This window comes from Pygocentrus nattereri, chromosome 22 (genome assembly GCF_015220715.1).
Source record: "Pygocentrus nattereri isolate fPygNat1 chromosome 22, fPygNat1.pri, whole genome shotgun sequence".
Taxonomy (NCBI): Eukaryota; Metazoa; Chordata; class Actinopteri; order Characiformes; family Serrasalmidae; genus Pygocentrus; species Pygocentrus nattereri.
In genome coordinates, this window is record NC_051232.1 from 3,260,545 (window position 1) to 3,274,540 (window position 13,996).

Genomic DNA, 13,996 nt, shown 5'->3' on the forward strand with positions numbered 1-13,996 from the left:
TACACCCTGTAATATTATTCATAAACAACTTTATTCCTATGCAAGACATTTTATTTCTCGTATGTTGGCTGTAAAACAAAGTATTTTAAATTAATATCCCAACTTTACACTTTCCTGAACTAATACCAATATTTCCAGGACATTTTATACATTTTTGCAGAAACCATCAAATATAATTTGTTGTTTTCAATAGAAAACTGACATTTATATTAAACTTACTGACTTAATTCTTCTCGTTTTTGTTTGTTTTTGTACAGATTTCATTGGTCGGTTTCACGTGAAGAACAGAATAAAACGTCTGCGTTTCAGTTTCTGCTGAATCTGAGTGCAGCAGCAGCAGAGAGTGATTCAGCTACAGGACAGAGATTCACTGAACTGCTGACATCTGTGTGCAGCTACTCAACCTTCCCTTTTGATCAATACGATCCTGAATCTCTGTGTGACTTCCTGCTGGATCTGCACTCTTATGTGAAGAACTATGAGGCTCAGACAGGCAGGACTGTTCTTCCAGCATTACAGCCAGTTTACCAGTCGGCTCCTGCAGAGTGGATCATAAACCTCTCAGAGAGAAAGAGCTCCCTCTTCCTAGAAGTGCTGAAACTCCAAACAGAGAAGAAACCAGTAGAGCTGAGAGGCTGGCCAGATGAAGAGAGTGAAGTGAGGAGTTTCCTTCAGTGTCTGCCCTACATCTCCCAGCTGAGGTGAGTGTGAAGTCTTTCTATGTACTACAGAGGGGCACCATGAAGCAGGATCACAGGTTAGCAGCCTAACTTTGGGTATAACTCAGGCCTGTGGATTCCACAAGGATGATTCTCTTTAAGTTTTTTATTTATTTATTTATTTTTCTAGAATTTTTACCCATTTTCCCCAATTGTATTTATGCAAAGCACCACTTTCAGGAAGCACCAAAGGCTACTTCAGTTCTAGCAGCACCAGTGACATGTCCAGATCAGTTTTAAAGGGGAGCTGCATGTGGGTCAAATCAGATGGGGGGACATCTGGGAACAACCCCTGGGCTGTGTGCAGACAGAAAGAAAGAGAGATGAGCGGAGTTAGAGAGCAAGTTCTTTTTCTTGTAGTCTAAGTCCATCGTAAAGCTTCGAAGTTTGAGTACCCCCTCCCACCCCGACAGTAACAGTGAGGAGCAGTAAATCAATTAGAAAATAAATAAATAAATAAATAAATAACTGTTTTTTTTTCCCATGAGCTTTACCAGGATGTACTGTAAATGCATTCTAAATAAATTCTGAATTTGTTACTTTTTATGTGTTGTATCTTAATATAATGCTGTCTACTTTCAGGACAGTGTATTCAGTGTGATCTGTAAAGACAGACTTGCTCTGAAACAGATGCTGAACACGTGCCAAGGCCACCTGGGCAGTGAAGGAAACTAATTATTTATTTATTTAATTATTTATTTCAGATTCCTTTATTGATCCCAGGGGGAAATTGCAGTTGTTACAGTTGCAGCCATTTATGTAAAAATAAACACTTTACTAATAATTTAAGAAAATATAGAGAAATTTACAGTATGTACACCAGATTTAAGTACTTAAGAATATAGTAAGGTGGCGGTGATTGTGATAGTAATATGAAACATCAGGTATAAAGCAATTACAATTATTTAAATGATTTAAATTAAGTTAGTGTCTCTCTGAGTTATTGCACACACAATTGTTGTTATTGCACATATGAACAGTTTCGTTTTGTGTTGTGAATCACACACTGAGGGAGGAGTTATAGAGTTTGGTGGCCACAGGTAAGAACGACTTCCTGTGGCGCTCTGTGGTGCATTTTGGTAGAGTGAGTCTTGAGCTGAATGAGCTCTTGTGTCTCATCACCGTGTCATAGAGTGGGTCGGAGCCATTGTTCATAATGGCCCGCAGTTTAGACAGCGTCCTCCTCTCCGACACGGCCGTCAGCGAGTCCTGCTCCACACCCACAACATCACCGGCCTTGCGGATCAATTTGTTGAGTCTGTTGGCATCTGCCACCCTCAGCCTGCTTCGCCAGCATGCAACAGCATAGAGGATAGCACTCGCCACCACAGACTCATAGAAGATCCTGAGCATAGTCCGGCAGATGTTGAAGGACCTCAGGCGCCTCAGAAAATAGAGAGACGACTTTGGCCCTTCCTGTAGAGGGCGTCAGTGTTCTTAGCCCCGTCCAGTTTATTGTCAATATACACAACCAGATATTTGTAATCCTCCACAGTGTCCACACTGACCCCGCTGATGGACACAGGGGTCACCGATGCCTTGTCCCTCCTCAGGTCCACCACCAGTTCCTTTGTCTTTGTCACATTGAGCTGCAGGTGGTTCCGCTCGCACCATGCGACAAAAGTCCTTCACTGTCAGCCTGTACTCATCCTCTTCACCCTTGCTGATACATCCAACTATTCCAGAGTCATCAGAAAACTTCTGAAGGTGGCAAGTCTCTGTGCAGTAGCTGAAGTCCGTGGTGTAGAGGGTGAAGAGGAAGGGAGAGAGGACAGTACCTTGTGGGACTCCAGTGTTGCTGACCACTCTGTCCGACACACAGTGCTGCAAGCATACGTACTGTGGTCTGCCAGTCAGGTAGTCAACAATCCATGCCACAAGGGGGGCATCTACCTGCATCACTGTGAGCTTATCACCCAGAAGAGCGGGCCAGACGGTGTTAAATGCGCTGGAGAAGTCAAAAAACATGACCCTCACAGAGCTGGCTGGCTTGGCCAGGTGAGCATAAACTCGGTTGAGCAGGTAGATGATGGCGTCTTCAACTCCCAGGCGGGGCTGATAGGCAAACTGGAGGGGATCTAGAAAAGGCTGGACTATGGGTCGGAGCTGATCCAAGACAAGCCTCTCCATGGTCTTCATGACATGAGATGTCAGTGCCACCGGCCTGTAGTCCTTGGCGTCACTGGGTCGTGGCGTCTTTGGGACAGGAACAATGCAGGATGTCTTCCACATCATGGGGATCCTCTGGAGACTCAGGCTCATGCTGAAGACATGTTGAAGTACTCCACAAAGTTGGGTGGCACAGGCTTTAAGCACCCTGGGTGGAACCCCATCAGGGCCTGCAGCCTTGTTTGTGTGGAATCTCTTCAATTGTCTTCTCACCTGGTCAGCAGTGAGACACTGTAGAGGTGGTGGGTAGGGGAGGGATGGAGGTGTGAGATGGGCTATCACAAGAGGGGGGCAGGCTATCAGGAGGGGGAGGGGGGATGAGTGGTATGGTCTGCTGAGGACTGGCAGCAGAGGAGTCAGGCGGGCGGGGGACAGAGTCTGCTGTGTCAAATCTGTTAAAGAACAGATTTAGCTTGTTGGCCCTGTCCACACTGACCTCTACTCCTCTGTTGTTGGATCTGAAGCTGGTGATGGTCCTCATCCCATTCCAGACCTCCCTCATGTTGTTCTGCTGGAGTTTCCACTCCAGCTTCCTCCTATATTTGTCCTTTGCCTCCTTGATAGCTGTCCTCAGTTCCCTCTGGATCGTTCTCACCTCCACTCTGTCTCCAGCTCTGAAGGCCCTCTTCTTCTTGTTGAGGAGAGCCTTAATGTCCTTTGTTACCCACGGCTTGTTGTTTGGGTAACATTTAACAGTCCTGGTTGGTTGGAACAGTCGAGTCCACACAGAAGTTAATGTGGTCCGTGATGCACTCTGTGAGCCCGTCGACGTCCTCTCCGTGCGGCTCACAGAGTGCAGACCAATCAGTAGCCTCAAAGCAATCCTGCAGTGCCTCGTAAGTCTCCCCAGACCATCTACTCACGGTCCGCTTGGTCACAGGCTGACTCTTCACCAGCGGCACATAACAGGAGCTGAGGTGAACCAAGTTGTGGTCTGACCTACCCAGAGGGGAGAGGGGGGAGCAGATGTATGCGTCCTTAACATTAGCATACAGCAGGTCCAGTGTTCTTTCCTCTCTGGTGGGACAGTCCACATACTGCGTGAAGTGTGGTAGTGCCTTGGCCATAGCAACATGGTTAAAGTCACCTGATATGGCGATAAAGGCACTCGGGTGTTGCGTCTGGAGACGTGCTGTTGTTGAATAAATGACGTCACTTGCCGACGTCGGGTTGGCAGAGGGGGGAATGTAGACAGTCACGATAATGGCATGCGAATACTCGCGTGGTAAATAATATGGCCTGAGTCCGACAGCCAACAGCTCAATGTCCGGGCAACAGGCACGTTCCTTGATGGTAATGTGACCAGGGTTACACCAGCGGTTATTAACTAGCACCGCGAGCCCACCTCCTTTGCGCTTACCACTCTCGGTGCAGCCCCGGTCGGCCCGAACAGTCTGGAAGCCATCGATGGAAACATGGTCATCCGGGATGTCCTGGTGTAGCCATGTCTCTGAAAAGCACATTAGACTACACTCCCGGTACTCCCTCTGACTCCTGGCTAGTGCTGTTAGCTCGTCCATCTTATTCGCCAGACGGAGACGCAGCTTATATCCCTTCTTCTCCATAAGCCTCCGCCGTCTCTCCCTCGCTTTCCCCGTGCGCTGGTTAATTCCCCCTCTGCAACCCCTGTGCGTCCGTCTCCAAAGCTCTTCAGGGATGTTCTTTGTCCTGGTCGCCATGCCGACCGGCTGCAGCGCGATCAGCTGATCCCGGGTGTAAACAAAGCGGCCATGCTGCATCGCCGCGGCGGACACGGGGAGTGAGTGAAAGTAGCGCTTTCACGGCGAAAAACAGACCAAAACTCTCTCTACTCGCATGTTTCGAGAGGGCACAGCTTCCCTAAATTGACTCGTCAAAATAAAGAAACTATTAAAAAGGTAAAGAAAAGTTACGAGCAAAAACGAAAGAACACGAACGGGAGCTGCTGTAACAGGCAGCATGCACGTTCGCGCATGCGCACATATGTCCAAGTGGAGATGAGAGATCAAGTCCTGCATCGTCAATTTTACTTATTTTATTTGTTTGTTTGTTTAGTAAAACAACACATTGTAAATATAACAGTTATTCCTTCTTCTGTCTGAGTTTATTCTTTACATTCTTGAAAGTGTGGTGTGTTTTTTGTATCACAGTAATACATTAAAAACACAAATAACACTAAAAACTCAAATAATAAAGCCATTAATGAATAATTCAGTGAGTTTATATAAAATGTATTTTTATTGTTTCTAGTCTGCCTGTCTGCGTTTTCTTTAGTCCAAAGACAGCAGAGCAAACTCACTGAAACAGCTGCGTTCACAGTTTCTCTCTGCTTTGTAGAAATTCATATGAGCGCTGTTTTGGCTTTTTTGATGTGAATATTAATTTTTAGGAGAGAGCTCATGATTTTGTAGCCAGAGGTTCGTTTTGGTCTCAACATGGGAGAATCTGCTAAATGTGTGTGCTGTTTAGAGAATGTGTGTGTGAGCATTAGGTGGCAGAGACACGTCCGATTTGAATTCCGATCTGAGCGTCACATTAAGGTCATGAATCTGATACGCATGCGATCTAGGACCACATATGAAAGGGGCTCAGGTCGGATTTGAAAAGATCAGATTTATGTCCACACAGCCCTGAAAACATCAGGTCTGAGTCACATTAGGGCAAAAATCTAATTTATACCTCTTCAACCTGGTAATGTGAACGTGGCCCAAAGACAGCAGTGAAAAATGTCTTGGCTGCAGCAGACAGTGTGTGTTTGTGGAGGTCTTGAGGGGGTGATGTCATCAGTGATTATAGCTTTTAACAGGAAAATGTTGTGGTAATTATTAGATATGATCACTGAAAAAACTCTGGAAAATTAGGAATTGCAAATGAACAGTGTTGGAAATTTTTTACTGACTGAGTGTCTCTTCAAACCTTTTGTAGTTTGAAATGCTGCAGAGTCACATGTGGACAGATGAGCACTGTAACAAACTGAGGCCACACATGAAAGACACTTACACCCTGTAATATTATTCATAAACAACTTTATTCCTATGCAAGACATTTTATTTCTCATATGTTGGCTGTAAAACAAAGTATTTTAAATTAATATCCCAACTTTACACTTTACTGAACTAATACCAATATTTCCAGGACATTTTATACATTTTTGCAGAAACCATCAAATATAATTTGTTACTTTCAATAGAAAACTGACATTTATATTAAACTTACTGACTTAATTCTTCTCATATTTCTTTCTTTTTTTTGTACAGATTTTATTGGTCGGTTTCACGTGAAGAACAAAATAAAACGTCTGCGTTTCAGTTTCTGCTGAATCTGAGTGCAGCAGCAGCAGCAGAGAGTGATTCAGCTACAGGACAGAGATTCACTGAACTGCTGACATCTGTGTGCAGCTACTCAACCTTCCCTTTTGATCAATACGATCCTGAATCTCTGTGTGACTTCCTGCTGGATCTGTGCTCATATGTGAAGAACTATGAGACTCAGACAGGCAGGACTGTTCTTCCAGGATTACAGCCAGTTTACCAGTCGGCTCCTGCAGTCTGGATCATAGACCTCTCAGAGAGAAAGAGCTCCCTCTTCCTAGAAGTGCTGAAACTCCAAACAGAGAAGAAACCAGTAGAGCTGAGAGGCTGGCCAGATGAAGAGAGTGAAGTGAGGAGTTTCCTTCAGTGTCTGCCCTACATCTCCCAGCTGAGGTGAGTGTGAAGTCTTTCTATGTACTACAGAGGGGCACCATGAAGCAGGATCACAGGTTAGCAGGATAACTTTGGGTATAACTCAGGCCTGTGGATTCCACAAGGATGATTCTCTTTAAGGTTTTTATTTATTTATTTATTTTTCTAGAATTTTTACCCATTTTCCCCAATTGTATTTATGCAAAGCACCACTTTCAGGAAGCACCAAAGGCTACTTCAGTTCTAGCAGCACCAGTGACATGTCCAGATCAGTTTTAAAGGGGGGGCTGCATGTGGGTCAAATCAGATGAGGGGACATCTGGGAACAACCCCTGGGCTGTGTGCAGACAGAAAGAAAGAGAGATGAGCGGAGTTAGAGAGCAAGTTCTTTTTCTTGTAGTCTAAGTCCATCGTAAAGCTTCGAAGTTTGAGTACCCCCCCCCCCACAGTAACAGTGAGGAGCTGTAAATAAATTAGAAAATAAATAAATAAATGTTTTTTCCATCATCTTTACCAGGATGTACTGTAACTGCGTTCTAAATAAATTCTGAATTTGTTACTTTTTATGTGCTGTATCTGAGTATAATGCTGTCTACTTTCAGGACAGTGTATTCAGGGTTCAGCCATCACTACTTCAAGTATTTTTCCAACCCTGTTCACAGCACTTTAAACCAAGGCATACCTGTTGGACATCGCCAGCATATTAAGCTTATTTTAGACATTCCTGCTCTCACGTGTAAAGAAAGATACGATTTCAGATTTTTTTCTGTCTTGAGCTTGAATATTATGAGTTTGGGTCAAGTAGCAAGTCCAAGTCTCCAACTGCAGGTGGTTTTCTTACTTCAGTGAATGACGTCCAATCCGCAGTCATGGTGGCATTACTGGTTTAGATTTATGGTGTTGATTTAATCAGGTTCTCAGAAGTTTTGTTGACTGTACTGCAGAGTTTATGCACTGCTGAGCCTTTCCTCACAGCTGCACTGTAACACTAAGTAAGTACAGTATGCAGAGAGATCTGTAAAGACAGACTTGCTCTGAAACAGATGCTGAACACGTGCCAAGGCCACCTGGGCAGTGAAGGAAACGAATTGATTGATTTGTTAATGAAATAGCGAGTAGATGACCAAACAGAGCATTATGTAGAATTCACAGAGAAATAGTCTGTATGAAAACCTCTGTTACAGCATTTAATATAAAATCAGTGGATAGCATCAGTGCTCACTCTGTAGTCTGTAAAATATCTGGAGCCTTACAGGACCTTAACAGAACTTACATGGAGTACCTTGTAACTTTTGGTCATGAGGACCATTTATTTCAGGCTGTCTTCAGTCTGATAATGAAGACACATCTGAGCTGTTTTAGATCACCTCATTGTAATGATTGTAATCTAACTGTACGCCACAGAAGTCCTTGTCAGATTTTCCTCTATGCGTTTAAATTCAGTAGCATGAAGATTCAGACATTAGTGCTGCACACGTGCATGAAAACACAAATAACACAATAAATGTAAGTTATCATCATTGTTTACTATGTCAAGCTTTACATGAGCCGACAGCTGCTTGTGATTATGGAGATGAGGTGGATACGTTGTTTAAACCCACTATTAAGTCATATAATTACTGTCAGTCTAATGACCAAACTTGAGTGCTGTTCCCCTCCAACCAATGTTCTTGCCTGAGAAACTATAGCAAAAGCTGGCCATTGACATCCTAGAGCCCTCTGAGACAAGTGCATGGCTTTGCTGATATGCCATCGTTTTAGTTCATTACTAGTGTTAGAGGCTCGAGTTTGGCTTCTTAGCAAACAGAACTAGAAAAGATCTCATCGTTTTCCTCTCCACCATCTTTCAGTAGACATGGCAGCTCAGAGTCTGTTTTACCAGCTAACTCAGCAGTTTAGTTCGGGGGTCTTTGCTGAATTCTTGGCTGACTGTGGCGTCATGCAGCACAGAGGGTCTGTGGTGTGAAGTGTGGTGCATAAGTATCTGCTTTTCATGATGGTGTGAGAGTGAACACACACTTCCATGAACCAAAGGCAGACCCAGAATTCAGTAAGACAAAACTATCTAGAAGAAAGTTGCAGCAACACATGCAGCACATACTGGACGATGGTGGGAGATGGACTTCATGCCACTTAGCTGTGTGTTCACTTCCTGCTGAAAGCCCAAATTTGTAGCTGGTCACTTTTTACAATGGACCTATTAAGTATGACAGATTAATTTCTGACTGAATTAGCTGCACCAACATGTGGAGTTAATGGATTTTCATGAAGTTGTGAGGTTGGTGGATTTTGTGCTGCTAACTGCTGTTATACCTGGTATCAGCTTTGTTATGTAAAAAAATAAATAATGCAAACTTTCTGTGCAAACATTGAGACAGTTACATTGGAGGAATCATTATTTTATTTATTTTATAAAAAGTGAGGATAGACAATTCTGACACTTCTGTATTTGATGCTTTGAAAGTCACCATAGCAGCAGAGGTGTTTACAAATGTAGACAAAGTCCTTTATATTTTCTCTGATGTGCAGGACTCACTGTTTTCATGTTTGTCTTTAGCGTTTGAAACAGTCACTAGAAGCCATAAGAGTAGAAGCCACAGACAGTGTTTAAAGTAAGTTAATGTCAATGAAAAGGTCAGAAAGTGTTGATCATAACACGGTTTATATCCCTCAGTTCCTCAGCCTGCAGATGGACATGCAGACTTTCTTTAAAAGAGTCAGCAGCTCCACAGAAAGTCAGTCAGATTAGAAGACGGCACTTCAAATAAAAATGTAACAGTTCAATCTCTCAGTAAGCCCTGATTTCTTGTACATCTGAGTTTTTTATGCCCAAGTGGAGATGAGAGATCCAGTCCTGCATCGTCACTTTTACTTATTTTATTTGTTTGTTTGTTTAGTAAAACAACACATTGTAAATATAACAGTTATTCCTTCTTCTGTCTGAGTTTATTCTTTACATTCTTGAAAGTGTGGTGTGTTTTTTGTATCACAGTAATACATTAAAAAACACAACTAACACTAAAAACTCAAATAATAAAGCCATTAATGAATAATTCAGTGAGTTTATATAAAATGTATTTTTATTGTTTCTAGTCTGCCTGTCTGCGTTTTCTTTAGTCCAAAGACAGCAGAGCAAACTCACTGAAACAGCTGCGTTCACAGTTTCTCTCTGCTTTGTAGAAATTCATATGAGCGCTGTTTTGGCTTTTTTGATGTGAATATTAATTTTTAGGAGAGAGCTCATGATTTTGTAGCCAGAGGTTCGTTTTGGTCTCAACATGGGAGAATCTGCTAAATGTGTGTGCTGTTTAGAGAATGTGTGTGTGAGCATTAGGTGGCAGAGACACGTCCGATTTGAATTCCGATCTGAGCGTCACGTTAAGGTCATGAATCTGATACGCATCCGATCTAGGACCACATATGAAAGGGGCTCAGGTCGGATTTGAAAAGATCAGATTTACGTCCACACAGCCCTGAAAACATCAGGTCTGAGTCACATTAGGGCAAAAAATCTAATTTATACCTCTTCAACCTGGTAATGTGAACGTGGCCCAAAGACAGCAGTGAAAAATGTCTTGGCTGCAGCAGACAGTGTGTGTTTGTGGAGGTCTTGAGGGGGTGATGTCATCAGTGATTATAGCTTTTAACAGGAAAATGTTGTGGTAATTATTAGATATGATCACTGAAAAAACTCTGGAAAATTAGGAATTACAAATTACAGTGCTGGAAATATTTTACTGACTGAGTGTCTCTTCAAACCTTCTGTAGTTTGAAATGCTGCAGAGTCACATGTGGACAGATGAGCACTGTAACAAACTGAGGCCACACATGAAAGACACTTACACCCTGTAATATTATTCATAAACAACTTTATTCCTATGCAAGACATTTTATTTCTCGTATGTTGGCTGTAAAACAAAGTATTTTAAATTAATATCCCAACTTTACACTTTCCTGAACTAATACCAATATTTCCAGGACATTTTATACATTTTTGCAGAAACCATCAAATATAATTTGTTGTTTTCAATAGAAAACTGACATTTATATTAAACTTACTGACTTAATTCTTCTCGTTTTTGTTTGTTTTTGTACAGATTTTATTGGTCGGTTTCACGTGAAGAACAGAATAAAACGTCTGCGTTTCAGTTTCTGCTGAATCTGAGTGCAGCAGCAGCAGAGAGTGATTCAGCTACAGGACAGAGATTCACTGAACTGCTGACATCTGTGTGCAGCTACTCAACCTTCCCTTTTGATCAATACGATCCTGAATCTCTGTGTGACTTCCTGCTGGATCTGCACTCTTATGTGAAGAACTATGAGGCTCAGACAGGCAGGACTGTTCTTCCAGCATTACAGCCAGTTTACCAGTCGGCTCCTGCAGAGTGGATCATAAACCTCTCAGAGAGAAAGAGCTCCCTCTTCCTAGAAGTGCTGAAACTCCAAACAGAGAAGAAACCAGTAGAGCTGAGAGGCTGGCCAGATGAAGAGAGTGAAGTGAGGAGTTTCCTTCAGTGTCTGCCCTACATCTCCCAGCTGAGGTGAGTGTGAAGTCTTTCTATGTACTACAGAGGGGCACCATGAAGCAGGATCACAGGTTAGCAGCCTAACTTTGGGTATAACTCAGGCCTGTGGATTCCACAAGGATGATTCTCTTTAAGTTTTTTATTTATTTATTTATTTTTCTAGAATTTTTACCCATTTTCCCCAATTGTATTTATGCAAAGCACCACTTTCAGGAAGCACCAAAGGCTACTTCAGTTCTAGCAGCACCAGTGACATGTCCAGATCAGTTTTAAAGGGGAGCTGCATGTGGGTCAAATCAGATGGGGGGACATCTGGGAACAACCCCTGGGCTGTGTGCAGACAGAAAGAAAGAGAGATGAGCGGAGTTAGAGAGCAAGTTCTTTTTCTTGTAGTCTAAGTCCATCGTAAAGCTTCGAAGTTTGAGTACCCCCTCCCACCCCGACAGTAACAGTGAGGAGCAGTAAATCAATTAGAAAATAAATAAATAAATAAATAAATAACTGTTTTTTTTTCCCATGAGCTTTACCAGGATGTACTGTAAATGCATTCTAAATAAATTCTGAATTTGTTACTTTTTATGTGTTGTATCTTAATATAATGCTGTCTACTTTCAGGACAGTGTATTCAGTGTGATCTGTAAAGACAGACTTGCTCTGAAACAGATGCTGAACACGTGCCAAGGCCACCTGGGCAGTGAAGGAAACTAATTATTTATTTATTTAATTATTTATTTCAGATTCCTTTATTGATCCCAGGGGGAAATTGCAGTTGTTACAGTTGCAGCCATTTATGTAAAAATAAACACTTTACTAATAATTTAAGAAAATATAGAGAAATTTACAGTATGTACACCAGATTTAAGTACTTAAGAATATAGTAAGGTGGCGGTGATTGTGATAGTAATATGAAACATCAGGTATAAAGCAATTACAATTATTTAAATGATTTAAATTAAGTTAGTGTCTCTCTGAGTTATTGCACACACAATTGTTGTTATTGCACATATGAACAGTTTCGTTTTGTGTTGTGAATCACACACTGAGGGAGGAGTTATAGAGTTTGGTGGCCACAGGTAAGAACGACTTCCTGTGGCGCTCTGTGGTGCATTTTGGTAGAGTGAGTCTTGAGCTGAATGAGCTCTTGTGTCTCATCACCGTGTCATAGAGTGGGTCGGAGCCATTGTTCATAATGGCCCGCAGTTTAGACAGCGTCCTCCTCTCCGACACGGCCGTCAGCGAGTCCTGCTCCACACCCACAACATCACCGGCCTTGCGGATCAATTTGTTGAGTCTGTTGGCATCTGCCACCCTCAGCCTGCTTCGCCAGCATGCAACAGCATAGAGGATAGCACTCGCCACCACAGACTCATAGAAGATCCTGAGCATAGTCCGGCAGATGTTGAAGGACCTCAGGCGCCTCAGAAAATAGAGAGACGACTTTGGCCCTTCCTGTAGAGGGCGTCAGTGTTCTTAGCCCCGTCCAGTTTATTGTCAATATACACAACCAGATATTTGTAATCCTCCACAGTGTCCACACTGACCCCGCTGATGGACACAGGGGTCACCGATGCCTTGTCCCTCCTCAGGTCCACCACCAGTTCCTTTGTCTTTGTCACATTGAGCTGCAGGTGGTTCCGCTCGCACCATGCGACAAAAGTCCTTCACTGTCAGCCTGTACTCATCCTCTTCACCCTTGCTGATACATCCAACTATTCCAGAGTCATCAGAAAACTTCTGAAGGTGGCAAGTCTCTGTGCAGTAGCTGAAGTCCGTGGTGTAGAGGGTGAAGAGGAAGGGAGAGAGGACAGTACCTTGTGGGACTCCAGTGTTGCTGACCACTCTGTCCGACACACAGTGCTGCAAGCATACGTACTGTGGTCTGCCAGTCAGGTAGTCAACAATCCATGCCACAAGGGGGGCATCTACCTGCATCACTGTGAGCTTATCACCCAGAAGAGCGGGCCAGACGGTGTTAAATGCGCTGGAGAAGTCAAAAAACATGACCCTCACAGAGCTGGCTGGCTTGGCCAGGTGAGCATAAACTCGGTTGAGCAGGTAGATGATGGCGTCTTCAACTCCCAGGCGGGGCTGATAGGCAAACTGGAGGGGATCTAGAAAAGGCTGGACTATGGGTCGGAGCTGATCCAAGACAAGCCTCTCCATGGTCTTCATGACATGAGATGTCAGTGCCACCGGCCTGTAGTCCTTGGCGTCACTGGGTCGTGGCGTCTTTGGGACAGGAACAATGCAGGATGTCTTCCACATCATGGGGATCCTCTGGAGACTCAGGCTCATGCTGAAGACATGTTGAAGTACTCCACAAAGTTGGGTGGCACAGGCTTTAAGCACCCTGGGTGGAACCCCATCAGGGCCTGCAGCCTTGTTTGTGTGGAATCTCTTCAATTGTCTTCTCACCTGGTCAGCAGTGAGACACTGTAGAGGTGGTGGGTAGGGGAGGGATGGAGGTGTGAGATGGGCTATCACAAGAGGGGGGCAGGCTATCAGGAGGGGGAGGGGGGATGAGTGGTATGGTCTGCTGAGGACTGGCAGCAGAGGAGTCAGGCGGGCGGGGGACAGAGTCTGCTGTGTCAAATCTGTTAAAGAACAGATTTAGCTTGTTGGCCCTGTCCACACTGACCTCTACTCCTCTGTTGTTGGATCTGAAGCTGGTGATGGTCCTCATCCCATTCCAGACCTCCCTCATGTTGTTCTGCTGGAGTTTCCACTCCAGCTTCCTCCTATATTTGTCCTTTGCCTCCTTGATAGCTGTCCTCAGTTCCCTCTGGATCGTTCTCACCTCCACTCTGTCTCCAGCTCTGAAGGCCCTCTTCTTCTTGTTGAGGAGAGCCTTAATGTCCTTTGTTACCCACGGCTTGTTGTTTGGGTAACATTTAACAGTCCTGGTTGGTTGGAACAGTCG

The 13,996-nt window shown here is 43.8% G+C and overlaps 1 protein-coding gene across 18 annotated transcripts in view; it reads left to right on the forward strand.

Annotated features, from left to right (window-relative positions):
* Positions 1-13,996, forward strand: part of si:ch211-281l24.3 — an 88,805-nt gene that overhangs the window by 27,463 nt on the left and 47,346 nt on the right. For all 18 annotated transcript variants that reach the window (XM_037532980.1, XM_037532984.1, XM_037532987.1 and 15 more), the window contains 3 exons: positions 258-701; positions 6,125-6,571; positions 10,648-11,091. In XM_037532980.1, coding sequence (XP_037388877.1) covers positions 258-701; positions 6,125-6,571; positions 10,648-11,091 — 1,335 coding nt within the window. The remainder of the gene's footprint in view (positions 1-257; positions 702-6,124; positions 6,572-10,647; positions 11,092-13,996) is intronic.